The following is an 11807-nucleotide window of genomic DNA, read 5'->3' on the forward strand; positions in this document are numbered from 1 at the left end:
CTAGGTTTTCTCGAGAATGGTAAGAGCATAGTGAGATTGTGAGAGATGTAGTCATTTAGTGGTGTGTGTAATCTCAATCCCAAGAAAGTGGTGGAATGGCCTGAGATCCTTCATGGCAAATTCAGTATGTAAGGTCTTGATAAAGTTGTTTAAGAGCTACGGATTTGTACCTATGAGAAGCATATCATCAACATACAATAAAAGAATTAAAGTTCCATGAGGTGAATGCAAGACAAAGAGAGACGGGTCAGCTAAACTACAAAAGAAACCATGTTGAAGGAGAAAAGCACTAAAGCGATCAAACCAAGCGTGCATGGCTTGCTTTAAGCCATAGAGTGCTCGTTGTAGCTTGCAAACGTGATTAGGAAATGTTGGATCAGCCATGGCTGGTGGTTGCTCCATATAGATATCTTCAGAAATGAGACCATGAAGGAAGGCGTTCTTAACATCTAGTTGTCGAATATCCTAATGTTGAACTAAAGCAAGGACAAGACAAATTGTGCCAACCTTGATAACCGGGGAGAAAGTTTCCGTGTAGTCTATGCCATCTAGTTGATGATACCCCTTTGCAACCACATGAGCTTTGAGCCGATCAAAAGTACCATTGGGTTTAAGTTTTGGCTTAAAGACCCACTTGGAGCCAATGACATGCATAGTGAGATCACGCAGAAAAAGTTGCCAGATGAGATTATGGTGAAGTGCATCCATCTCCTCTTGCATAGCAGCCCTCCATCCATTATGATTGAGAGCATATTTAATAGAATGAGGTTCCCTAGGAGTATCTTGACTCAAGACTGTCAGAGCATACTTGGGATTGGGTTTGTGAATTCTAAGTTGAGATTGAGTCACCATTTGATGGTTCTGTGACAAAGATGGCTCGGGTGAAGTTTGTGATGCACTAGGTTGAGATGCAAGGGACTCGGGGTGAGAAGGACCAAAAACAATGGTTGAGGCTGGATCCTGTGACAAAGAAGGCACAATAAGAGGATCAATATTAGAGAGAATGGTTGAAGCGGAATGTGAAGAATCAAGAAGTGTTTCATCCTGATTTATGTTCAAGTCCGTAGATGGAGGAGTTGGAGGGAAGCTGACAAGAGGGGACAACATAGTGTTGTCACTTGAGCTGTCGAATGAGTGTGAGGTTGAATTTGTCACGCATGGGCTGGTGTGTAAGGAGAGTGATTGTCTAATAGTTGCAATCAGTGAAGCATCGTGGATGGGCAAATCGGTTGACAAACATGCTGAAGTATCCCCTGTGGAGATAGAAGAATTAGTTAGATCAAAAGGCAAAGTCATCCATGAGTCAAATATACTTATCCATTGATCAGAGGGAATGCCAAGGTCACGACCACTAGGCTCTTTGAATGGAAAGCATGTCTCATTAAAAGCCTCATGTCAAGAGATGAGCATTTTTTGAGTAGATGGAAGCATTTGTAACCTTTGTGTTGGTCACTATATCCCATAAAAACACACGGAATTGTATTTGGATCAAATTTATTTTTCCAAGTGTCCCAAGCGTAGGGAAGGCATTTAGATCCAAACACACGTAAGGAGTAAGTGGGATGCTTACCATGCAATTTAAAATAAGGTGTATCAAGATTAAGAGCAGTAAATGGAAGATGATTAAAGAGAAACACAGTGGTGGTGAAGGCTTCGTCCCATAAGTATAATGGAGCACCACAGTGAAATAGCATAGTCATACCCAATTCACGAATTATTCTATGACGACGCTCAACCATACATGTTTTCTCTAGGGTGTGAGGATAAGAAATTTGATGAATTATGCCTTGTGATTGGAAGTGAGAACTAAGCCTTGAATTAATAAATTCTCCACCGCCATCAGAATGAAAGATTTTGATTTTCTTTTCAAATTGGCGTGCTACATACTGTCCAAAAGTCAAATAAGCATCTACAAACTCAAATTTAGTTTTCATAGGTATGATCCAAGTATAACGAGAGAAATCATCAACCAAACATGCATAATAACGAAATTTTCCAAGAGACAAAACAGGAGATAGGCCCCATAAATCACAATGAATTTTATTAAAAATACTTGAACTAGAATTGTCAGAACAAGAGAAAAGCATTTTATTAAGTTTACCTAACGGACAACTATCACAAATTGATTGTATTTTATTGACTCCTTGAACTTGGATTAATCCTTTATTCTAAAGCAATTTCAATGCGAAAGCTTGAGGATGTCCTAATCGTTGGTGCCATACTTCTGCAGAGCTAGATTTAAACCTATTAGAAAAATACAATTCATGGAGGCTGAAAATAACATATAAATTACCCTTGCGTCTTCCTGTCATCACCTTGTGACCTATCTCCCGTTCCTTAACACAAAAACCCAGGTTAGAAAATTCACAATTCAAGGGATAATGGTCAGTGAGTTGGCTTACAAACAATAAGTTGCATTTCAGATGAAGAACATGGAGAACATTATTAAGAGGTAGGACATGAGTACCATTTTGAACACAAGCATCACCAACAGATTTAATAGCTAATGAAGTACCATCCCCAATTAATACAGAGTATGTGCCTAAATATGGCCGTAAAATTTTCAACATATGTGCATTACCTGTCATATGATTTGAGGCTCCAGTGTCCGATGTCCATTCTGTATCATAAACAAAATTGTCAAGAGTGAGGGCAACCAACGCCAGTGGGATTTCATCTTGTTTGGAGGATTGTTTTGGTAGATGCCAACAAATCTTTGCAATATGACCCATAACGCCGCAGTATTGACATCGTTCATTGCGATACATTTCGCGTTCCGCTGGTGTCATTCGACGTTGTCCTGGAGGCGGTGGCCGACAAGTCATAGAGTCTTGTTTGTTGCTTTTTTGTGTAGGCTGAGGACTGAAATTGGAGTGACATGTATTGTTGGAATTTTGGTTGTGGGCTTGAAAGCCTCGGCCATTTGAGTTGAACTAGTTTGATGGTCCTCGATGGGAAGAGATGTACTGTTGAGGACGCTGTTTTTTACCATAGAAGGCCAACTGATGAGTTGTTGTGTTAGTAGTGAACCAATTTTTGCATTGTTCATATCCTTTAAGGAAAGACACTAACTCAGTGTACGATGGTCGTGGCAGCTTCAACATGGTTGTAGTGAAGGACTCCTACTTCGGTCCCAGACTGGTGAGAAAAGAGAAGACCTTAACCTTTTTAGGTACAGAGCTTCCTATTGCTACAAGATTGTCGTAGATACCCTTGAAGCAGCGAATATGCTCGCCAATGGTGATGTTGTCATCTTTGCAGAGATATGTCATTTGCTGACGAAGAGTGAACTCTCGCTCTTGAGAGTCTTGAGCATAGGCCTCCTTTAGCACATCCCAGACGGATTTGGTTGAGTCTAGGCCTATAACTAGACTGAGTGCTTCTTCAGCAAGTTTGCCTATGAGCCACCCGCGGAGAAGACGATTTGATTTGCGCCAAGCGATGTACTCCTATGTAAGTTTGGTTGTGGGTTGTCCTGTGGTTGATGGGGAAGACATAGTCGAAATGGTTGTTTCTCCTGTGAGATGACCAACCATTTCTTGACTCTCGGCAAGAGCTAGAGCTTGCTCACGCCATATTGGGTAATTGTTGTGTTTGAGTTTCAAGGTGATGAAGTTGCTAATGTTGTGAGAAAGAGACGCCATTGAAGGAGATGTTCTTGTTGCTCACATGAGGCTCTGATAACAAGAAAATTTTTGAATTTAAAAACTAACATTGATTTTTATATATATCTTTCTTAATGTGAGCAACAAGGGATTAAAATAGGCATTTAAGCTATGCTGGGCAAAGAAAAAAAAAAACAAGAATACATTTCTTGTGCAGAGGGAATTGTGCAGGAAATAAGGTAGAAACAAATCTCCACATTGCCTTAACTTGTAGGATTGAATCTTCACGCACTGATTTGGTGCATCAAATCTCCACAAATCTTGAATCTTCCTCATTAAATGTCAAATCTCCACAAATCTCAACGAATTGATGAGTGTGCTGATTGTGAGCATATGCTTCCTTATTATTCCAAAGTGTCGTAATCTCCTTATTTCTCCACATAGCAGCATGCTCGGAGGTGTCAAGCTCTTGATTTATGTTAATAAATAGTTTGGTAGGATCACAAATTAATAAGCTTCCAATGGATTCATAAAATAAAAAAATGAAAAAAAAAAATGTGAATTTATGTCATGTATATATTTCTCAATGAAAATTAAATCGCATGGCCGCAGATGTGGTGAGCTTGGCAAAATATAGGCAAGTGAGGGTAACATAGATATTTATCATACTTGATTTTGATTGTAACATGTGCCAGGCATCTATTAGTATTTAGAAGATTGCAATGCTAGCAAACTCGTGATGCCTAACAATTCCAACCCTTTCAAGCTCTAGACTCCAACTTGGGGTCTCAATCACACTGCAAATATACCTAACTAATAATAAAAAGGACAAAAAATATTAATCTCCTCTAAAGTTTGGTAAAAAAGACAATAATGCTTTTAAAAACTAGGTTTAAAAATTTTCAAATTTTCCTTAAAATTTGTCAAAAAGACAAGAACCTCATATTCAAATCATGCCACAAGATCAAGATTTGAGTTTGGCATGTCGAGAATCATATGGAACTCTATCGTCCTATGAGAGCCATCCTTTAGAGGGGGGTTATATCCTTCAAGATGATCCCGGTGTGCCAAACCCCGAGCTTTACAAAGGATTTTTTGTGATTTTCATCTAAAATTTAAATGTGACAGTTCAGGCTCATGCAGTCTATATATATACAACTCATGGTTGGTCCTCCAGGAAAAAAGGAATGTTGAAATTAGTTCCCATTTTTTATTTAAAAAAAACCCTAGATATGAGCAATTTTTTACCTGCGGATTTTGCTTCTTGTAGCCGAGTACATAAATGAGTCTGCCGGCATCCATCCCTGTGACTCTTCGTCAGCTTTAATAATGGACCTCCACTAGGAGCACCTTTTAGACCAAATCCCTGTGCTATATCTATCTCATCAAAGTTGTAAGAGAGTTGCCTTTTAAACCAAATCACTAAAGGCAAAAACGTCACCGAGTGAACATGTAAATAAACCATTTTAAAAGTTAAAAGAGTTTCTATCTCATGTCAAAATTTTAAGCACAAAGACCCAAATTGTGCTCTAATCAATCCTGCATATACCATTTTCCTCTCCAAAGTCCTCCACCAAAAAATCACCAAAACTTTTATCTCTAATCCAAAGAATCAAAATGTAAAATTCAAGGGCTACTTTCAATAAGGAGAATTGTACAGGGAGGCAAACAAAAAAAAAGTGGGGAAACTTTAGCTCAGGAAATTTCCTACAGCCAGTTCCCACGATCCTGTCTACCACAAGCCAATGGCCTTCCACCAAACTCCTCCAACCCCAAGCCAGATAATAATATTGACAACAGACATGAGGAACCCATAGCCCCACCATTTGGCAAGGGGAACGTAGTTGGCACCGTAGAAAACGGGTGCAGATCCAATGCCATAGTGTGTGAGACCGCCCATCAGATTAGATAGGAAGCAGAGCACTATGGCTCCCAAATACGGTGGTGTGCCGAGAGCACTGGCAACCGACAAGAAGGCTGTGAACATAGCTCCGATGTGAGCAGCTCCACTTGCAAAGAAGTAGTGAGAATAGAAGTAAAGAAGAACCAAAATGCCAAAGGACGACTGCCATGAAAGCCCCAGTCCTCCCACGAACTGCAAAGTATATATAATCAATCAACACTATTGCAATGCTTACCATAACAAAAAAATACATGTTGATTTAAATCCTACTCTAAGACTAGGCAAATGTAGGGTAAGGAAAAAACAACGCAATGGGGTAAAGTGAACTGACCTACTCACGTTCAGTTTGCAAAATGGAATTGGGAATTATTGAATAAGAACAATAGAAATAGAATGACCAATTCCATTCCATTCAATTCTATTCCATTGCTACATTCCAAACATACATTAAGAGATTCTTGATAATGTAAAACAGCATGCAAAATTTTTTATTCCTACAAAAAGAATCATTATAATAGAAGAATCTGAAATTTTATACAAAAGAATGTGTTATTATCATAAAGCAAATAACAATATAAAAATTTTATGAATCCATAACAAGTAATAAGGAATATATCAGATTTCACCATGCAAATGTATTCTTTCCATATTCAATGGAATGACAAACTTTTGCACAAGTAACTTCTTTCTAAATTATTGCATACCTATAGGGGTGTGCATAATTCGATGAAAACCGAATTAACTGAAATAACCGACCAAATTCAGTCGGTTCGGTTCGATTAATTTTTAATTTGGTTCGGTTCGGTTCAGCTCGGTTTTATATTTTGGTAAAATCATTTATTCAGTTTTCGGTTTGGTTATGGAGAAATTATATTTCGGTTAACCGATTTAACAATAATTAAATATAAATTATATAATTTATAATTAGGGTTCCATAATTATTAAATAATTAAATATAAATTAAATATTCAAAGCATACAATCATGTTTTTTCCCATAATTAATTACAATTTGATTAGTTTAAATTTAATTAACCGAATTAACCAAAAATTTGGTTCGGTCGGGTAAGGTTTGGGCAAGAAGGGTAGTTCGGTCAATTCAGTTATGATAAATAATTGACCAAATTTTTTTGATTAATTGGCCCTTACATACCTATACAATTTTCATCATATTTCATCCTATTTCTAGGAATGTCTATTATGTGAACCAAACATAACCTTAAGAAAATATTAAAATCATTAGGTTGATTATGGATCAAAGCTGTTGAATTTTACCCCAAACATTATGAGCATAACCTACTTTACCAACCACTAGAATCAGATCGATATAAAGTGCAAGCATCATTATTAAACACGGGATGCAAAATGAAATCCATGTCAGTAAAGAGAAACACATACCTTGACTACAGTTTGGCTGAACCAGGAGATAAGGCCATATTTGTTCAAATACCCAGCCATTGCAATAAGCGCGGCAAACCATGTTAGGGTATCCCAGGCAACTGCTTCAGCCAAGCACTCCTTCCAGGTCACAACCCCTGTAATGAGGAGAACAGATAATCCTAGAATAGCAGCAGTAACAGCATCTACATTTAGCATCCCCCCAAAAATCCAGAGGCCGACCTGATAGAGAGAGAACAAAGAAAAAAAAGACTATTTACTCTTTGGATAAATCTACAACACACATGTTGATTAACATTGACATGCTAAAGAATTTCATCAGAAATCTCTGTTTCATGACTGACATCAGAGTTCATAACGGAGTCGGTGGAAAATTATGTACAAACTACATAAAGCTTGGCAAACAGGCTGAATTTCTGACAAATTGTAGATTGGTGATCATGGAAGAAGATAATCAGCATAGTTGATGCAGTAAAGCAATATAAGCAGGAGTTTATAGGAATTAAATTAATAATTTGGGTAGATCTTCGTCTTCAGATGTTTAATTTTACAAGCCAATTAGGCTAGCATACATTTATACACTTCGGAGGAATTTGCAAACTATACACTTGACAGTTGCACACACCATTTGCACATGGCTTTCTCATGAAACAGGATGATATGATTGATTGATTACACAAAGCAATTATATTCCAAATGAGAGGAAAAATTTTAAACATAAAGGCGGAATACTAAGATTTGGGCAGACCCAAGTGAAGCATCTGATAGAGTGTTTTCTATTGTGGTCCACATACAGTCTATGCAGATGAAGAAACATTGTTTTCCCATGAAAAAAAAATAGAGGATAAATTTCAAAGTGAAAATTTTCAAATAAAAAAATCATAAAACTTATAAGATACAATCGGAGCAAAATATGGATGACCATTGACCAAGGAACATCCTTTTGCATATTATTGAGAGGTATTAGGAAAAGACTACAGAGAAAGCTGCCAACAATTTTTTGCACAAAATCAGCTGAATGTAGAAAGCAAATTGAATGTGCCAGCCTACAAGAAACACAAATTAGTCATGAAATGATAGAACATCAATAGAGATGCTTTGCTGCATCCATCGCAGACTGGTAATTGTTAGGGCAGGGAGCAATAAATTTGACGGTGAAGGTGCTACATGGATGTGCAGGTGCTACATGGATGTGCAGAAAGCCAGCAAAAATACCATAAATTGAGTTAGTCAGCACAGACCCAAAAGTCTTTATGACACAACAAAAACAGTGGACCAGAAAATTGGACAAGGCTTCGTGGAGTTGATTTGTTAATAGGCTTAGTTTTGGACTCATAGGTCTGTTATGACTGTACCAAATACTACATAAATCCTTCTCCAAGATCTTTGATAGAGTTGAAATAATAAAAATTGTGTTTTTAGAAGCATTTACAAGGTTTTTTTGGTTATCTAACATTTTACACAGCAAGCCATCTGTTTTAGAGTATAAACAACATTTTCAGCTCCCTATGTCAAGACAAGAAATGAGTCTAGAGTTTGTAGTGCAGTCAAAGGTTACGCTTGGGCTACTAGAAGTCAAAACAAATCCAATCCACATTTAAAACATTTTGGTTTCCAATAAAATACATATAAAAGAGAACAGGGAAATACAAGACAACAATAGCCGGACAATTCAATTGGTTTAGGTGCCCAACCTAACCTAAGGATCCAAAACACTACCTAATAAATTGATAGGTGATGCTGAGTTGCAAGAAATGAGGAACTAGGAAATGACCCACATGATTAAGTGACCTTCCAGCAGCCCAAATTCACTTGAACTAGTTGGGCACACTCCTGTGTTGGTAGGTCAACCAAAACCTACCAAAACATGTATGGGCAGGATGGGTCTTTGTACTCCATACATTGCCTGGTTGCCAATATTAGCATATGAAAATTTGAGCTCAAGATGGAATCTACTAATTATAGGAGAAGTTGAGAAGATTCAAATCAGACTAGAGCACATAAAATTAACTTTTTTTCTTTATTAACGTTTTTTCTTTAAAAAAAATATTATTCACCAAATTTTATTTACTAAAAAGGTAAGGGAATTCAACAGGCATATTTACCCATATGTAATATGCATTGAAATTTCTAAAGAAATACCAAGTGTCACATGACTCACATTACAAGGAACAACCCATAACACTTAATCTGTTTTTTTTTCTTTTTTTGCTTGGTAAGACACTTAATCATGAACAAGGCAAACACACTAAATTTTGCCAACAAGACACAATTGAACACAATTTGAGCACTGTCTTTCACTTTTTTTTTAACTTCCATCAGCAGAGTCCCATTAAATTGATTATTTGGGTTGGCCATCTTTGAATAAAATGTTACAATTATTGACAAGCTTTTACACAATCAAACACAATGTCAACAGGAAGCATGCCACAACACGACAATAAGATGCAAAAAATAAAGCTTGAAGACAAAACAGGGGATTTACAGATATGAACAAGGAGTCAAGAACAAGTAATAGCTTGTAGCCCCTCTGTAAAAGAGAGGGAGCGTGTGAGGACCTAAAAAGTGTGAGGACCTAAAAAGTGCAGCAATAAGCTGAAAGTTACTCAAAAGGCTATCAGTGCAAGCCTACTAGCTTAACTGTATCAGAAGGGATAAATTTAGAAAAAAAAAAACATCAACTAAGATCAAGCCTTCAGTGAAACCTGTCCCTCAGGTATGTATTGCAAAGTGTTTTCAGGGGCACGCTAGTGAGACTTGCTCATTGCATATCACTACACTAAAATCAATCATCAATAGCAGGCATAAGCTCAGATAATTTGCCGAAGTCCTTGGAGGACAACCCATTCCCATTTCCAACTCCATTCTACTGAATCAAATAGGCATGAACAGTCAAGAACCAATTTAACAGAAGGTAAAAGATGAGTAGATAAACTGACATCAACACATTTCCTAATGGTTACGCATAAAATGTAGCAACTGAGCAGAAGAAATATTATTACCGTAAGAAGTAGAGTGGCTGCCATTATAGTCTCATTCTTTGACATTGGCCCCATCTTCTCCAACTTTTCCTTCGCAAGCTTCGGAGCATCGGGACTGGTCTTCACAGTCGGCGGGTAAATCAGGTACAAAATGAACGGAACCACAATCAATGACACCAAACCTGGGACGATTGCTGCCTTAGCCCAATCAGTCCACCCAATCGTCTGCTTTATCGTGTTAAAAGTCAAGTTTGCACTCAAAGGATTCGCCGCCATGGCCGTCAGAAACATCGACGACGAAATCACCGACGTCTGAAAGCACGTGAGCATCAACCACGACCCCAACCGATGCTCAGTCCCGTCGCCGGTATTACTGCCACAAGCGACACACAGCGACTTCACCAACGGAAGAAATATCCCCCCAGCTCTCGCCGACACCGACGGAATCGCCGGCGCCAAGAGCGCCTCGCTGAACACCAAACTGTAGCCCAGCCCCAACGATGAGCTCCCGAACAGCGAAACGAATTGGTACGCTATCCGATTCCCAAGCCCGGTCTTAATAAACCCCCGCGCGAAGAAGAAAGCAAGCGCGATCAACCACGGAATCGGATCGCCGAAAGCGGAGAACGCGGCCGAAAACGTTAGTGTTTTGGTAAGCACCGACGCTCCCAGTCCCAGCAAGGCCACGGCGCCGAGAGGCAGCGGCTGCGTAATGATTCCGACGATTGTCGCCAGGAAGATCGCCAGCAGCTGCCACGCGTTCTTCGTTACTCCCGCCGGTACAGGAATGAACCAGAGAATGATTCCCGTCGCGATCGAAGCTGCGAGTGGCTTCAGCGACGCTCCTTGCCATGGTTGAGGAGGCGAAGGGACTGCAGTCGAAGAAGCAGAAGCGCAAACACAAAGAGAGTCGAGCCTATGACTCCTCGAGCTTGGATAAGAACTGCTGGAGAGCTTCGAATTCAAGATACATGCCGAAGCAGCGCCGAGATTGATACCTCTGTGCAGATTTGAGCGGGGCGAGAATCGACCTTGGCCGTCCGATCTAGGGTTCAGAAAACGGGATTTGAGGTTGGGGAGAGAACGGAACCCTAGGGAGCAAGAAGAGGAGGTGAGAGCGAGGGACGCCATTGGCGCTAGAGCTTCAGGGGAGCATGGAGGAGGACGGTAATGTTGTATTTTTATGAGGGGAGGCGAGGGCAGATCTGAGCCGCCCGATGCGAATCGGACGGTGGATGCAGGGATTGGAATGTACTGTCTTTAACTTATGTGGGCTTCGTGAGGTCCGCCAGTGAGACTGTAATGTGAATGTTTCTGTGGCACTGCGTGGTAACTGGCCGGCGAGATCTTGGCCAGTGGGATGGTCTAACGTGCGCGAGGGGAGCAATGACGGGTGGACCAATGAGGAATGAACTGGCCACGTGGGGGAGCGCGGGTGGGAATGTGCCCGCGGCGCACGTTAGCAGTTTGACGCTTGGTGCGTGACCACTAGCCGGAAGAGAGATTTGAGAGCGACGGACAAGAAGATAGGAGACGAGAGGCCAGGATGACGTGGTGGGCGAAATGACGAAAATGTCCCTGAAGATCGTGTTAGCAGGTACCGCAGTACCGCAGAAATACACATGAACTGGCGCCCAAACAGTGCTCAGGAGAGCCATCTTGTCGCAATCCCCAATTGTATATCATATTTAGATTTGACTCCTTTTTAGTAAATTTAATTAAATTTAAATTATTCTTTTAACTAAAATATGCTTCCGTCTAAGAAATATGATAAAATATACAAATAATAATAATAATAAGTGAGAAATTTAATTTTACTTTATTGGACCCCTTTAGGTGGCTTGTTTATGTAGATCACATAGAAAAGTTGGAAGAGCAAATGGGTTCTCCATGGTTTGTCTATGTGAAAGTCATGTGGGGAG

General features: G+C 39.6%; 1 protein-coding gene across 1 annotated transcript; it reads right to left on the bottom strand.

Moving 5' to 3' along the window:
- Window positions 1-5223: 5223 nt before the first annotated feature.
- Window positions 5224-11472, bottom strand: LOC131147855 (dicarboxylate transporter 1, chloroplastic). The gene is made up of 3 exons (XM_058097474.1): window positions 9907-11472; window positions 6905-7126; window positions 5224-5700 (listed from the first exon to the last, which is right to left on the bottom strand). The coding sequence occupies exons 1-3, from the start codon at window positions 11014-11016 to the stop codon at window positions 5338-5340; spliced, it is 1695 nt and encodes a 564-aa protein (XP_057953457.1). The 5' UTR covers window positions 11017-11472; the 3' UTR covers window positions 5224-5337.
- Window positions 11473-11807: the final 335 nt, after the last annotated feature.

This window comes from Malania oleifera, chromosome 2 (genome assembly GCF_029873635.1).
Source record: "Malania oleifera isolate guangnan ecotype guangnan chromosome 2, ASM2987363v1, whole genome shotgun sequence".
Classification (NCBI taxonomy): domain Eukaryota; kingdom Viridiplantae; phylum Streptophyta; class Magnoliopsida; order Santalales; family Ximeniaceae; genus Malania; species Malania oleifera.